The sequence below is a fragment of the Tachysurus vachellii genome, chromosome 9 (genome assembly GCF_030014155.1).
Source record: "Tachysurus vachellii isolate PV-2020 chromosome 9, HZAU_Pvac_v1, whole genome shotgun sequence".
Taxonomy (NCBI): Eukaryota; Metazoa; Chordata; class Actinopteri; order Siluriformes; family Bagridae; genus Tachysurus; species Tachysurus vachellii.
In genome coordinates this window covers 19,739,645-19,753,571 of record NC_083468.1, presented here as the reverse complement: position 1 = coordinate 19,753,571, position 13,927 = coordinate 19,739,645, and the positions used below count along the sequence as shown (strand labels likewise).

The 13,927-nt window shown below is 40.0% G+C and overlaps 1 protein-coding gene across 6 annotated transcripts in view; it reads left to right on the top strand.

Moving 5' to 3' along the window:
- zgc:173742 (DNA topoisomerase 1) overlaps window positions 1–13,927 on the top strand; it is a 48,627-nt gene that overhangs the window by 1,814 nt on the left and 32,886 nt on the right. For 5 of the 6 annotated variants that reach the window (XM_060878166.1, XM_060878170.1, XM_060878165.1 and 2 more), the window contains exons 3-8: window positions 1,087–1,150; window positions 8,943–8,995; window positions 9,838–9,948; window positions 11,975–12,065; window positions 13,106–13,242; window positions 13,317–13,432. In XM_060878166.1, the coding sequence (XP_060734149.1) occupies window positions 1,087–1,150; window positions 8,943–8,995; window positions 9,838–9,948; window positions 11,975–12,065; window positions 13,106–13,242; window positions 13,317–13,432 (572 nt within the window). Of the gene's footprint in view, window positions 1–899; window positions 978–1,086; window positions 1,151–8,942; window positions 8,996–9,837; window positions 9,949–11,974; window positions 12,066–13,105; window positions 13,243–13,316; window positions 13,433–13,927 lie in introns of those variants that run through there. The other variant, XM_060878169.1, reaches the window with a different exon arrangement.

Below are 13,927 nucleotides of genomic sequence, written 5' to 3'. Positions count from 1 at the left end.
TATGGATAGAAAGAACTTGTCTCAACAATGTTACACAAAATAAAAGGGTTGAAATACAACATTTCATTTAAAAAAAAAAAAAAATTAAAATGATTATTGTGGCTTTACTTCTGTGGGATAAGAGGAATAAATCAGTTCTGTATGAGCGGTTGGGGAAAAAATTCAAATTCAGTGTGATAACGGTGTCAATGGAGTATTTTCCTATTACAGCATGCTTTGCTGTAGCGTTTTAATGGATCCGTAATTAGCTAACGGATTATAAAGATAGCCTTCGTTCATATAGTAAGAAACATTGGAACAAATACTCTCCTGCACAGCGATGTCTGACTGATAGCCCGACAAGCTCAGACTTGCATTACAGATTTTTTTCCCCCTAGTTGACCATTATTACTACTGATCCAGAAAGATTATGGGTCGTGTTAGATTAAGACTCTGGAAATCCTGTCTTTTTTCCTCTGACCGACTTCTCTCACTGTGACGTGATTTCCAAACAAAACATTTCAAACAATTTTTCATTCAGCCGCTGTCAGTACCCTGCACTTATGTATGGATGGTGTAATATTTGCTATTCAAAGAAAGTAACTTGGAATTAATAGCCTCACCTACAACAAGAGCTGAACATTATCGTACACGACGGTATGTTTTGCAGAGGGAAACGCCTTCCCTGTCAGCACCCAAGACTAATTGCGCTCCCCAATAAATGATTTGCACGAGCAATCGTTAATCTAACCGAGTGTGAAGCGGGTGGGTGGGAGATTGCATTCATTATATGCCGTGTCGTACTCCCGTCTTTTTATGAATAAATTAATTTAGCTTGACATCCGAGACGTTATATGGAAAGGGGGAAAAGAAGTGTAGGTAGAGTCATGAGCTTGTAATTAATCGAAAAGGAAGAAGAATCAACACCTGTCGCTGTCATTATCACCGGCGTCTTGTGTCGAGCTCAGCTGCCACCTTGTTACCTGTCACGCACCTCAGTGAAACGCAAAGCACAGCATATTGTATCACCTATGCCTTTTTTCAAGTCTTCTTTGCATTTAAACTTTTGTGTTTTTTCTTCTTTTTTTTTTTAAATCTGCATTGTAGGAACGTCAAGAAGGTGAAGGCCAAAATCACGGAGAAGTCGCAGAAAGGCAAAATGCAGAAAAAGGTACTTATCCGAGTCACTAACTGTTTCCTCAGCTCTGATTTCTGACAGGTTTACCCCAAGCTCACTTTTTTATTCCCTGAAACGTTTCATCCGACTTGTAAAAGGACACGTGGCTAAATGAATAGATCCACATTAAGCTTTGGAGTGACAAACCCTACAGACAACTTTACAGAGCCGTAATTAGTTAAACACAGATAACTGGCCTTGATCTACACAGGCAATTTAAGAGCTGTCAATTTGGGAGTAAAAGCAGCACGGCATTACCATTATGCAGCACTCCTCTTATGTAGCTGTGTCCTGCCAGCTAGTTATTTTTGATACTGGAACGCAACACCGCTTGGCAAACGACTCGGCCTCGTGACGGCAGTGACGCAGGCGGCGTGCTCCAGCGTAGGGTTTCTGCTTAATGAGTCAAAGTCAGCTGCTTCTCAGTGGTCTACCTGTAAGCTGTCCTTTCAAGTTAGATTAATGTACCATCCAGCGTCTTATCTGTGCAGCAGGACTCGGTTTTCTTTGCTCGCCTCACTTTTTTTCATGCTTGATTTAAGCTGGCCCCTGCTGGGTTAAGACTCAGTCTTCAGTTTATAGAAGGTTACTGAGGAAACCCTGGGGTTTCACATTTTCTATTTCTGCTAGGTTTTTGGGTCGGGAAACGAGAAGGTAGAAAACGAGGAGGCAGGATTATTTGAAGAGCGTTGTTATGATGGACAATCTTTCAGGAGTAAGCCACGGAGGTGGTGTCAGAGCAAATCTAATGGACAGGGCATTAGGCTACAAGCAGGGGGCAAAGGATGTTATTTTTTCTTCACAAACAACAGTTTCAGCTTACTTGCTCTCCACAGGTCTTTCTCAGTTTGCAGAACTAGCTGTTATTTTGAAACTTGTGTACACTTTGTTCAGCCCTTCAATCCCTGAATTATCTGGCGATAATCTAGCATTATCTAGCATTATATATATATGTGTGTGTGTGTGTGTGTGTGTATATTCTTATATATACTTATATTAAGGATCTTATTGACTCACAAACTTTGAATGAATGAACGAACAATGCACCTGGACCTGATGGTCAGTGAATTCGTTTATTTTTATTTTTTATTTTTTTTTTATTTTTTCTTAACATAAATAATATTTGTGCTTTTTAGATTTTCTGTTTCAGCTTTTCTTTAGCTTTTGTAGAAAGCAAGGAAATGGAAACATGTTTTGATGGACAGTCTTTCAGCTGTAAAAGACAGAGGTGGTGTCAGAACAAATCTAATGGAAGGGGGCATTAGGCTTCCTGCCAGGAGCCAAGAATAATGTTTAACACATCAGTCTGTGAAATAAGTGTTTAAAGCCATTTCAGCTTACTCACACCCTACAGTTCTTCATGTGGCTTTGACTCCGATGTTGCTCTGCGGCAGCTAGCTGTCTAGTTAAAGAATCGAACTGCACACCTGCTCGCTTTAGACGTGTGCATTTTATTTTGTGTATGTATTTTATCACCTGATCTGGGTTTCTGTGGCCTTTCTTTGAACTAAATAGAATGACATGTAGTATATAGGGGTGTGACTTGTATTATACGGTACATAGCGCTCAATTGTTTTAAACATCTCCATATTGAAAACATGACCTCTGAAAAAGTAGCTTGTAACCACAGGAAGCTCCTACAGGCTAGTGACAGCTAATGAAATACTAGTGGATATCAAACACACACACACAAACACAGAATCTTGCAGAATCAGTCTACTTTATAGAAACCACCACAGCATTGGGGAAGTTTCTGCACTCTAGTCGGTATAGAGGAAACAACAGTATTCAAAGCCATCATTTGGGCCACGGAGAGCTGCGTGACTTTTCTTAGATCGGAATCAGAAATAAACCGCTCAGTGCTTCAGACACACTTCAGATCAGAAATGTGTGTGCATCATGATGAGCTTATTTTCCCATAACAAGACTTTTTTGTCTGGCCTTTTTGTGCTGGTTTTTTTTTTTTTTTGGACATAGATATAGAGACATTCTAACTTTCTTTTACTGTGCTGTTACTACAGCTGAGCAACCAGGAAAAAAAAACTCCTGAAATCCACTTATTTATATACAATATTTTTCTATATTTTCTTTAAAACTGATACAGAATGATCCATACAATCAATATAACTGCATGCATTCATGACCGGTCTGTGGGATACTTACGGATTCTGATCAGTATCCGATTTATTCTATTAAAGCACGTTATAATGACAATACCTGCCTGAATATCTACAATTTCTTTATCTTTTAGCTGAGCAGCTGCCTGTTCTGTGTCGGCGTGTTGTGGGGAGGTTTCCTACGTGTCGCGCTCCTACATGAATGTTCGGTTTTGTTCCGGAAGGTATCGACCTAACTCGGCAGCCAAAAAGTCATCTTGGTTATAAAGATGATATTAGAAAGTATCTGTCACTTGATATGTATATATTGTGCTATATTACTCAGCACTGATGCTAAGGGTTTGTCATTAAGATTCCATAATGAGTGTTGAAAGTTTTAGCCAGTTCACACAACGCCACGTTTTGCGCTGTAGAAAATGTTTGGTAATGACGCGGCTTTGTATCGGATCAGCTGTGACCTTCGTGTGCCGTTACGCCGTTACTCTCCTAATCACCTACCGTGGTTTACTGAGCAGTACCAGAAGTTCAAACCTAATAGCTCTGACAATCAGATACCCAGAGAGACTCTCAGCAGCTCAGGAACGTTGCACATCGTGGCTCTTCAGCATTTTCCGCAGAGTGCGAGTGGGAGCAGGTTTTCATCCCAACCAATCACCCGATGCCACTCGTTCAATGAATGGAACTTGAACTGAGGCTTCTGCTTGTCCTTTTTGGAAATTGAAGACCAATGATGTTCACCTTTTAATTATGTACTTCAGTTCCTAGAGTAATTTTTCTCCTTTTAGCACCTTTATTTCTCCAAATTAATAAACTAAAAGAAAAGGGCATACATGAGTATTAGGATATTTGACTCAATATTCTTCCTCCTTGTTTGAAATCACCTCCTACTTACAAGCTAACAAGAGCATCAGTAATCCAAAAGATTACTAAAAAAAGATCAGTAATGCCAAAAGAATTTTTTTGTAGACTGTCGTAGAAGTTTTAAGGTTTGAGAGATTTAAAGTATAAAGTACAGTATCACACCGGTAGACACGGGCAGGCGTAAAACAGCTTTCACAATTTATTGTGCTCAGCTGTGCAGCAAGACCCAACACTCCGCATATAGCATGAGAGATGAAGGGCCCTCATCATTGATTATATCAAGGTTTTATTGACAGAACTCAAGTAAATAAGATATGTAAAAGCAAAACATCATCAATCACCGGCTCAAAATCACCGCATGCTCGTCTCCTGATCAAGCTAACCTGGACCAGGCCAAGGTCTGCTAGAAGGCCTACTAGAAGATTTACTGGACATTGTTTATGCCTAATTCCCGACAACTCATCTCCAGTCCCTACTGCCCTTGTCGTAATCTAAAGAAAACAAGTGGGAACTCAGAACTTGGATTTCTGCCATTTTTGACCTCTGTGTGTTCAAGCTGCAAAATCTGGGGAGGAAAGAAAACTACAGGTTTTGTCTTTTCTTAGCAACCAGCTGTTTAGTCAGTGTTCTAGGTTTATCATGCTGATATATCTGTATATCGATCGATCCCAGGCAGTTATTACAGTATATAAAGTATAACTCATTTAAAGGTAAGTAGTGCTGCTTCGTTTACTGTCTGATCCGTGAGCTGCCACGTTGATCCGAAGTCACCTGCAGAGCTCAGAGTTGAGCAGATGTGCCAGATTCCCAAGTTCCAGACTAGGAATTCCAAATTGAGGTGCCGTTTTTCTGTTTTATAATTTTTTTTTTTTTTCTAGTCAGAGATCGGAAAAGCTCTACTCGAATACAACATCATTTAATCGAGTGGCACTGACGCTTCCATTTCTGAAAGCTACCAGCTTTAATCAGCACTAGCTAGACGTTTTCTGAAAGCCAACCTTTCTCTTTCTCTGCTGTTTGTCTGTCCATCGTTGCCTAGCTTGTGCTCATCCACACACATGGAAAGACTCTGAGTGTTGTCGTAGTGGTGTCCTGGTACACGAGGTTAAGGGGAAACGGAGGATAAATGAGACGACTCACCAGGAAACTTATCCAAAGTTCCCAATGGCTGTTTGGCTGTATGACAATTACTATTTTTACTGATATTAAAGTAGCATAAGAAGAAAAGGTTCACACAAACTTTTATAAAATAGGTCGGGCCTAAATCACTTTGGAATATAATATACACATTTGTCATCCAAGAGACACTGATGATTTACCGCCATCATTAGCTATACAGCCTACAGCCAGGAAAGTTCCTCGCATCATAGATACAGAGCTGTCAATCATCTATAAATAACAATTATTTATTTGAACAGCTTCAATCACTCACACAAAGAAGCATCCCAGATATTTTTAAATGATGAGGTTGATGATAAATGTAAACTCCAGGTTTTAACACAAGACAAATAGTAAGCCGTTACCTTCAAATAAATGGAAAAGTAATGCGAAAAATATACATTTCAGGAAACAAAGACAAAATTATTGGCCACTTGAAATCACGATGAAATCAGTGCACTTGCTCTTTTAGGAAAAATCTCACTTCTGCTCTTCCTGTGTGAGGTGTAATGACCGGGACAGATGCAAATTAAAGGCTACTTCAAGCATGATGATGCAGCATTTATTTTTCTTAATGCTACCTTGACTCATGCAATGACTCGCAGGGACAAACAACCAGAGACCATTCGTTTCCAACGAGAGCTCTCGACTTGGACGACCGGATGTATTTGGTCATGCAACAAAGTTGAGAAAAGTTTATGTAAATATGGAACGTCTTGGTAGAGCGACCAGAATATTTCATTTTAGCAGCAAGAAAAGTGATTTGGACTGCGGATGAATGTTATTACCATGGCAACCAGTTTTGGGAAGGGATGCACTTATTTCCAGGGATTTCAGAACAGCGTAACAGATATTGCGTCATCAGGCAGACGTGGCCTATTTGATAATCTAACCCTAATCATAGTTTTTGGTTATTTGGTTATAACTGTAAGATAATAAAGCATAATAGATATAAAATATAAAATCTACCTGTTTTGTCCTTCATTATCCATCGTAGGTATGCTTTTTTTTTTTTTTTTGAAAGAGGGTGTTTTTCCAAGACCTCTAGAAACCACGCCCACTTTATGTTGTGGTAATGAAACCCCTGGAATTTAGTGAATGCTGTTTTGGGAACACCATGACCAACAAATTGAAAATCACTATTGTGATTTCACTACTACTATCTATCACTACTATATCACAATTGTGGTCGTATCGTAACACGTCATGCGGTAGCTGTCTTGTACATGTCCAGTGCTTTATCTTAGTGTTTGTACAGTATGTGTAGAAACCTGCAACAAATTCCTAGCACATTCAGGCACATTCAGCCATTAAATCTGAATTTCATTCATTTTGCACAGCCCAAGTCAGGCTGGTTTAGCAACGTGAACTTCACTGAACCTTATTGGCCTTCTGAGTCAAACGTGCAATGTAGACTTTTCAACATGGAGCCAGAATCTCAAAAAAAAAACAAACAAAACAAAAAAATGTTTCCATCATCTATGCTACAAAGATTTGTTCCTGTTGTACTCAGCATTACGGTGTTCCCAAGAAAGCACCCAGTGGGTTTATATAGTGTAGGTAGCACAAAGTGTAGGTAGGGTAGGTAGTGTAGGTAGCACAAAGCAGACTGCCATCTTGAAAGAACACTGCCCTCCAGAGTTTGAGGCTTTCGCTATGCCAAACCCAACTGATCCAGCTCAGGAGCTAATAATCAAGCCATCCATGATGTGGTTGCTCAGGTGTGTTTGGAGCCAGACATCACCGTTTGATCTGTGGCATTGTCATGCACAATCCAGGGAACAAGCTCGTTATACCGGCTGATAAAAAAAAATAAATGGAATCTGCATTTCCGTGATCATAAACCACACTCGCAAATACTGTATATTTCCCACTTGTAGAGACTTTTCTTTACTTCACGTTTCCTTACTTACACATTGCAGTATACGTCGATGCCGTCGTGTCGGATTTTTATTTGAAAAACACATCCAGAGCCACAAGCGAGAAAACACAACCAAAAGCAGGCAGGATGGAATACTCATGTAATCAGTCGTTATTTGATAACGCAGGAGTGCCAGGCAACTTAATAGCCTTTGTTCTATAGTTCCGAAAAGGGTCACACCATTTATGAGAGGTCTTGGTGGGTTTCTATTGAATATTTTTTTTAATATGAAAAAATGAAATCTTCAATCCAGTGGGCAAAAGGTGGCAATCTTTTCATTTCTGTATAATTAAATGTATCACAAGCACAGCTCTATTTCTGTCCCTGAAGGATGGACAGTTTTCGGAAAGAAATCATTATCCTCACATCATAAAAGGTAAAAGAAAAAGAGCTGCTGTAATACGTATAGGCTATATTCACGCGTCAGGGTTCCGGTCGGTTATTTGTTTAGTAATACACACTATGTACATACGTGCATACTAAACAATATGTCGTTGTGAAGACAGTCATGTCAGTTAGGGTATCACTTTTATTTTCAGAAGAGCTCATTTCGAAATGTCTAAATGATCTTTTTTTTTTTAGCTTTTATTTATAGTATCAGATTTTCAGCAAGTTGAAATGTTACACACACTTTGTCGTTGTGTTTGGAATCGCTAATACATGAATTGTTGCAGTTTCTCAAAACACATTGTTTTTATTTATTTATTTATTTTTATTTTTATTTTTTAATTTGTTTTTTTTTTTTTTTTTTTTTTGGGGGGGGGGTTTTACCCATTTGTCCTGACAGAACTGGTGTAACATTTCTGAACAGTCGTTCCATTTCTTCCTCAGACATGTGTTTTTAGTGATCAGTGCTCTTTAGATAAAGCTGTTGTGATGGCCACTCCAGTGTCCACTTTGCTGTCTCTTAAAACGTTTTCCGTTCACAAACAACGTCTTGCAACCAAGTGTGTATGGTGTCTTGAGGTGTTGTTTCACGATGTTATCTTGACGTGAAGTTCACCAGTCTAACAAAACACCCTTATAACATGATGCCGCCACCCTCGCACTTCAGAGTCAGAATGGTGCTCGGCGAACCTTCCTCCAAAAGACTCTTCATCTTGGTTATCGCTTGCAAGCTTCAGTCTGACTTCTCTTTTTTTCCTGAGGATTTGGTTCAACTGCTTGGATTTTCTCAAACCACAGGTGCAAATCCCAGTTACCTAAATTGCCAGTCTGAAGCCTTTAAATGTCATTAATTCTTCATACTTCTGGAACCTTGCAAACTGTTTATACAAGCTTTGTAAACTCCAACACTGCGGAACTGGAATTCTAAATCGAAATAATTGTGACTAATCTGTATGGAAAGTTTTGGCTCCTAATCTTAAACATTGTGGCTATTTATATTCAAACTAGGCTGCAGTACAGCTTAAAAACTTTTGTAGCCCGGTCGTGTCTGTGCGGTTTGCGTCATCGTGCAATAAGTCACAGAAACATGCATGTAGGTGGTTTTGTTATACTAAATTATCCAAAGGTGTGAGCTAGTGTGTAACCATCTGTTCCACCAACCTTCTCTATCACACATTAACAAAGCTTTAAAAGACATGCCGTGTTTTAGGGGAAAATCAGTTGAACTTGTTGTTTCAAGCCTTTTAAACACTTCTTGTGTTATGGTGTCTGTGCTGTTGTATTTTAATTCTTGCTTTCGCCTTATCTCATATGGTCTTATTTCTTATTTCTTTTTCTTCAGGTTAAGAGTCCTAAAAAGGAGAGTACCGACTTTGAAATAGCTGATGATAAAAGGTAATGATTTTTTTTTCTTTTTCTGAACTAACCGTGTCTTGCCCAAGGCACAATCTATATCACGTGCGCTCGGAATCCATTCCTAATGAAAATGCAGTCACACTTTTTTATGCCCTTGAGCCTGATGCAAATTAACTCTGGTGATTTGGACGCCTACTGTCTACAGTCGTAGACGGTCTCCATACGGTTTCCTCCCCTACACACACGCACAACTCCCCGGATACATAGAGCGGACATTAATTTCTTCATCTTTCTGCGGCGTGGCAGGAATAAAGATCTATTTTTAGGAGGCGAGGTGAAGGGGTGGTGACGTGCATCACAAAAAGAAACCCCTCAGTCGCACTTGCACTTTCTGTCACACACTCGCTGTCTGCCCTGACAGTGATGGAACGTTTCTTTAATCACTGAATGACACAATCAGAGCAGACTTTATGTAACTCGGACCCTGCTGGTAATTGGCAGAGGGAGGCTGATTTTTCAGGCCCGAGGTCAAGTATTAAGATAATGAAGCACTCGGAGTAGTTCTCTGCCAGAAGAGGTCAGTGTTACGGTAAATATAATTCATTTATTTGATTCAGTCGCCTCCCTCCTTTATCAAATCACGCTACCTGCCAATAACGGCTTACTTTCCTACGATTATTCTAGTATTTAATTGCTGTAATTATATAATTATCAGTGACAATTAAGCAATATTGTCTAAGTGCAGTAATTATGTTCTTTCCATTAGACAATGATTGGTTGTCTGTTAGATTTTCCAAAACGTAATGAACTCCTAATAAGTATTTCCTGCTTAATCCCCCCTCCCCCCTTTTTTTCCCCTTCCTGATTTTCTCTATTGGCAGGATTAAGGAGGAGGCAAATGATGGTGACTTTATGCCGGAAAAGAAAGGGAAGAAAAGGAAAAGAAAGCTGGAGTCAGTCGAGGGTCCTTCCAGCTCCACTGCACTTTCTCTGTAAGTAATAAATGCTTTGAATAACTAACATAAGCTTGACACACAGAGTATGACATTGGCTATTTGAAATCCTGGAACAGTTGAGTGGTATACCTGAACAAAAAGAAAAATGTTGGCTTGTGCATTATCGTCACTAGGCGCTGCTCACTGCTGCGGTGGTCTTTGTGCTCGGGTCTTCATCGGTGAACATTCGAAGACCTCGATAGGAAGGAAGTATTGTGAAGTCTACAATAAACTCAGAAATGACCCTGACCTTTTAGTTCCTCAGGAGCTCTTGGTTGCACAATTCCAGTCGACTATAAACAGTTGTAGAAATAACATTATTTACATTTCCGTTATTTACTGCCCAGTGTCACCCAAATGAGGATGGGTTCCCTTCTGAGCCTGGTTCCTCTCAAGGTTTCTTCATCATATCTTAGGGAGGTTTTTTGCCACCCTTGCCTCAGGCCTGCTCATTAGAACTAAATATTAATTTAACTAATATTTGCATGCATTTTTTTTTTTTTTTTTTTTTTTTGAGTAAAGCTGGTTCTTAAAACCGTCACAATGGATGGATGGATAGGTAGATGGATATTAGGATTGATGAATGGATTTATGGATATTTGGATGGATTGATAGATAAGCAGATGGATGGTAAGACTTGACTTGATTTGGATGGATGGATAGATAGTTAGATGGATATTAGGATGGATAGATGGATTTATGGATATTTGGATGGATGTATATTTGGATGGATTGATAGATGGGCAGATGGATGGTAAGATGGTAGGCAACGTTGATAGATAGATGGGTGGACAGGTGAATAGGTAGATGGGTGGATGGATTGATGGATTGATGGATGGATGGATGGATGGATGGGCAGGTTGATGGATGCATTTTGCCCATTTTCTTTTGACTGATGTATTTATAGCTTTGTGTATTCTGTGAATCTAAAGAGACATTTTTCCTATCTTGTCGTCCTCTACAGGGGTCTGCATTTTTACTAAACATTTCTTCCTCACAGCTTTGTTGAAACCTAGCTCAGCTTGTTTTAATTTGTTTTTCTGCATCAGTAGTGCATGTTCTGCTTTCCGCTAGTCTGCAGTTAATCCTGTTTACCTCCTGCGGCTTGTGTAGCGACAGCGTAGCGGAGTTAAATCGGCACGTTCAGTTCACAGGAAGCCTCGCTTAACCTCCTTGTTTCCACCACGTTGCATCCGAATGTGTGAGCATCAGCAAGCAGTCAACCGGTGCAGTGAATCTGCTTAGAAATACAGCTGTTGAGCCTTGTTTAGAAAAAATCACTCAGCCTGACACAGGATCACAGCGGCTCTTTGTGTTCTGGTCGACGTCGACTTACTTGGCGCATACGGAAAGTGGCGTGTGTCATTCAGTTCATAGTTTTGTGTTGCTGCTGCTGTGATTTCAGCAAAAGAATGGCAGCATTGTTACGAAAGCACGGCGTTCACTTCATGACACATTGTCAGCTGAGAATAACCTTAGTAACTCAGGTAGATGATTACTGGGATAGCTGGGAAGTCTCGTGTGACTGTGGTGTATCTGGGCTTGGGTGACCTGTGACTGGCCACCTGAGGTGTTTTGGTCTTAAATCTGCAGAAAATCTGACGTAACTTTGAAAAATCGTAAAGTTCACTATATCGCAGACTTTGCTTGCTTTTTTCATTCATTTCTTATTTTTTGTGATTGAAAAACTGAAATACTGGAGGGACTGAGTAGAAACAATATGATGTAGATGTATCTAAGCAGAGCTTCACATCCTCTCTGCAGGAATAGAGCTTATTTGTTCAGTCTGTCTTAATGCACTCAACGTCCTAGAAGGTGTTGTGTTGTGTGTTGTTAGCTAACACTAGTCTGTTGGCAACCAAAGCACAGGACAGTGGCAGTACACTGGATCGTCCAGCTGCTCAGTGTGTGATGGCTAAGGCTAATATCCACCCTTAAACATACTAATAATATAATTAGGTCACTTTATATTTTGTGTGTATTGTATCGAGTTAAATGAGTTGCCTTGCTTACCGTCCATCAGGCCTAAGAAGAAGAAGAAGAAAGCTTCGCAGGAAGGGGACGAAAGCTTCGGTCCGGAGAAAAGGAAGAAAAAGGCGGAAGCAAAAAATAAGGTAGACCGCACCACTTAACAGACACCGAGCCATCGAGACGCGGCCACATAATACCGAGCTGCTGCTAATAGACTTCTAAAACAATCCATAAAGATTATAGCGTCTGAGGTCTCTTGCCATGGAGCCCCACAGTGAATAAGTGATTTAGTCAGTCAGGCTAATGAGTGTCTAGAATTGATTTGTACGAGGGTTTTTGTCCAGTTCTTCCCCGAATTATTCCGTTGACGGACGTTCAGCAGACTGCTTTACAGGAAGGGCCAATTTGGTGAACAAATTAAACGGTCATTAAGTATTTGATTGAAGCTGGAGCTCAATGTAAAGTCTATTTAACAAAAAAAAAAAAAAAAAAAAGAGAAATGCTCCTGACCCCCACTGCTTGACTTTATTAAAGACCTGCATTGACTTTGATACTTATAAATCCTGTGCTGAAGCAGGGTCAAAGAGAGCATAAAGAGTGGTGTGTGTGTGTGTGTGTGTGTGTGTGTGTGTGTGTGTGTGTGTGTGTGTGTGTGTGTGTGTGTGCGCGTGTGCGCGTGTGCGCGTGCGTTGTTTCCTGTCTGAGGCAGGGATGATGAAGCGTTTTCGTCCCATCCTCTGTCTCACTGTCTCTGCTTCTATCTAGCTTATATCTTCTATATAGCTTTGTTTAATTGTTTTTTGAACCGGAAGCACATCTTGTAACATTATATTTAGCATCTTAATCTTTTTTTATTAGAATTGGCAGCTAATTAAATATTTAAAGATAAAAAAAAAAAATAAAAAAAAATGTTTTGCATCAAATCATTCAGACTGTGTAGCTTAGGGCGTGTCTTGTGTAAATGCGAGGTTTATGAGGATTAATAGAGGCGTGTCGTATGTGTACGACATGTAAATAAGACCTAGAGAGAAATAGGGATTGCCCTCAAATCCCTGCTAGTTTTGATGGTCCATGAGCTCAAACCTATTTATCTTGTTACTACACAGCTTTGATGAATAAATGAAATAACCAATGTTGAAGCATTATAAGACATGATGGGCTTTAGATGTCTTCAATCTTTCAGAAGGTAAAGAAGGAGGAAGAGGAGCATCCTGTCGCAGTAAAGACAAAGAAGACTAAGAAGACGAAGGAGGAGATCGAGGCAGCCAGGGCTCTAAAGATAAAGAAGAAGGAGGAAGAGGAGCAGCAGCGATGGCGTTGGTAATGTGTGTGTGTGTGTGTGTGTGTGTGTGTGTGTCAGTTTCTCTTCAACTAACACACACTTCTTATTCAAGGTGGGAGGAGGAGAAGTATGCAGATGGGATCAAGTGGAAGTTTCTAGAGCACAATGGGCCTTATTTCCCTCCCGAGTACCAGCCACTCCCAGACAACGTCAAGTTCTACTACGATGGTGCATCTTTCTTTCTTCCTTCTCCTTTTTTATTCTCTCACACTTAGCTAGCACAAGTTTGGAAGAAGCTTAAGCTTGCGATCCTGAAGTGTAACCGGGGAAGATGTAAGACTTTGTATTTTAGTGCTCAAATACTTCTGAATTTTAAAACGGCAGATAAGCAAGTCGACACACTGCGTGTAATTGTTCTTTTCTTCTTCTTCTCAATGGAACATGTTCCAACCATTGGACTGATCTCTGACTGACTGACTATAAAAAGTGTTTTGGTCCTGGGTTCAGAGATTTGTGAGTAATAGTATGGTAATATTATGGGAGTAATATTATGGGAGTAATGGTAGCCTAGTGGTTAAGGTGTTGGGAAACTGTTAAGGCTACCAATCGGAAGGTTGTGAGTTCGATTCCTACGTCCACCGAGCTGCCACTGTTGGGCCCCTGAGCAAGGCCCTTAACCCTCAATTGCTCAGTTGTATAAAAAATAAGATAAAAATGTAAGTC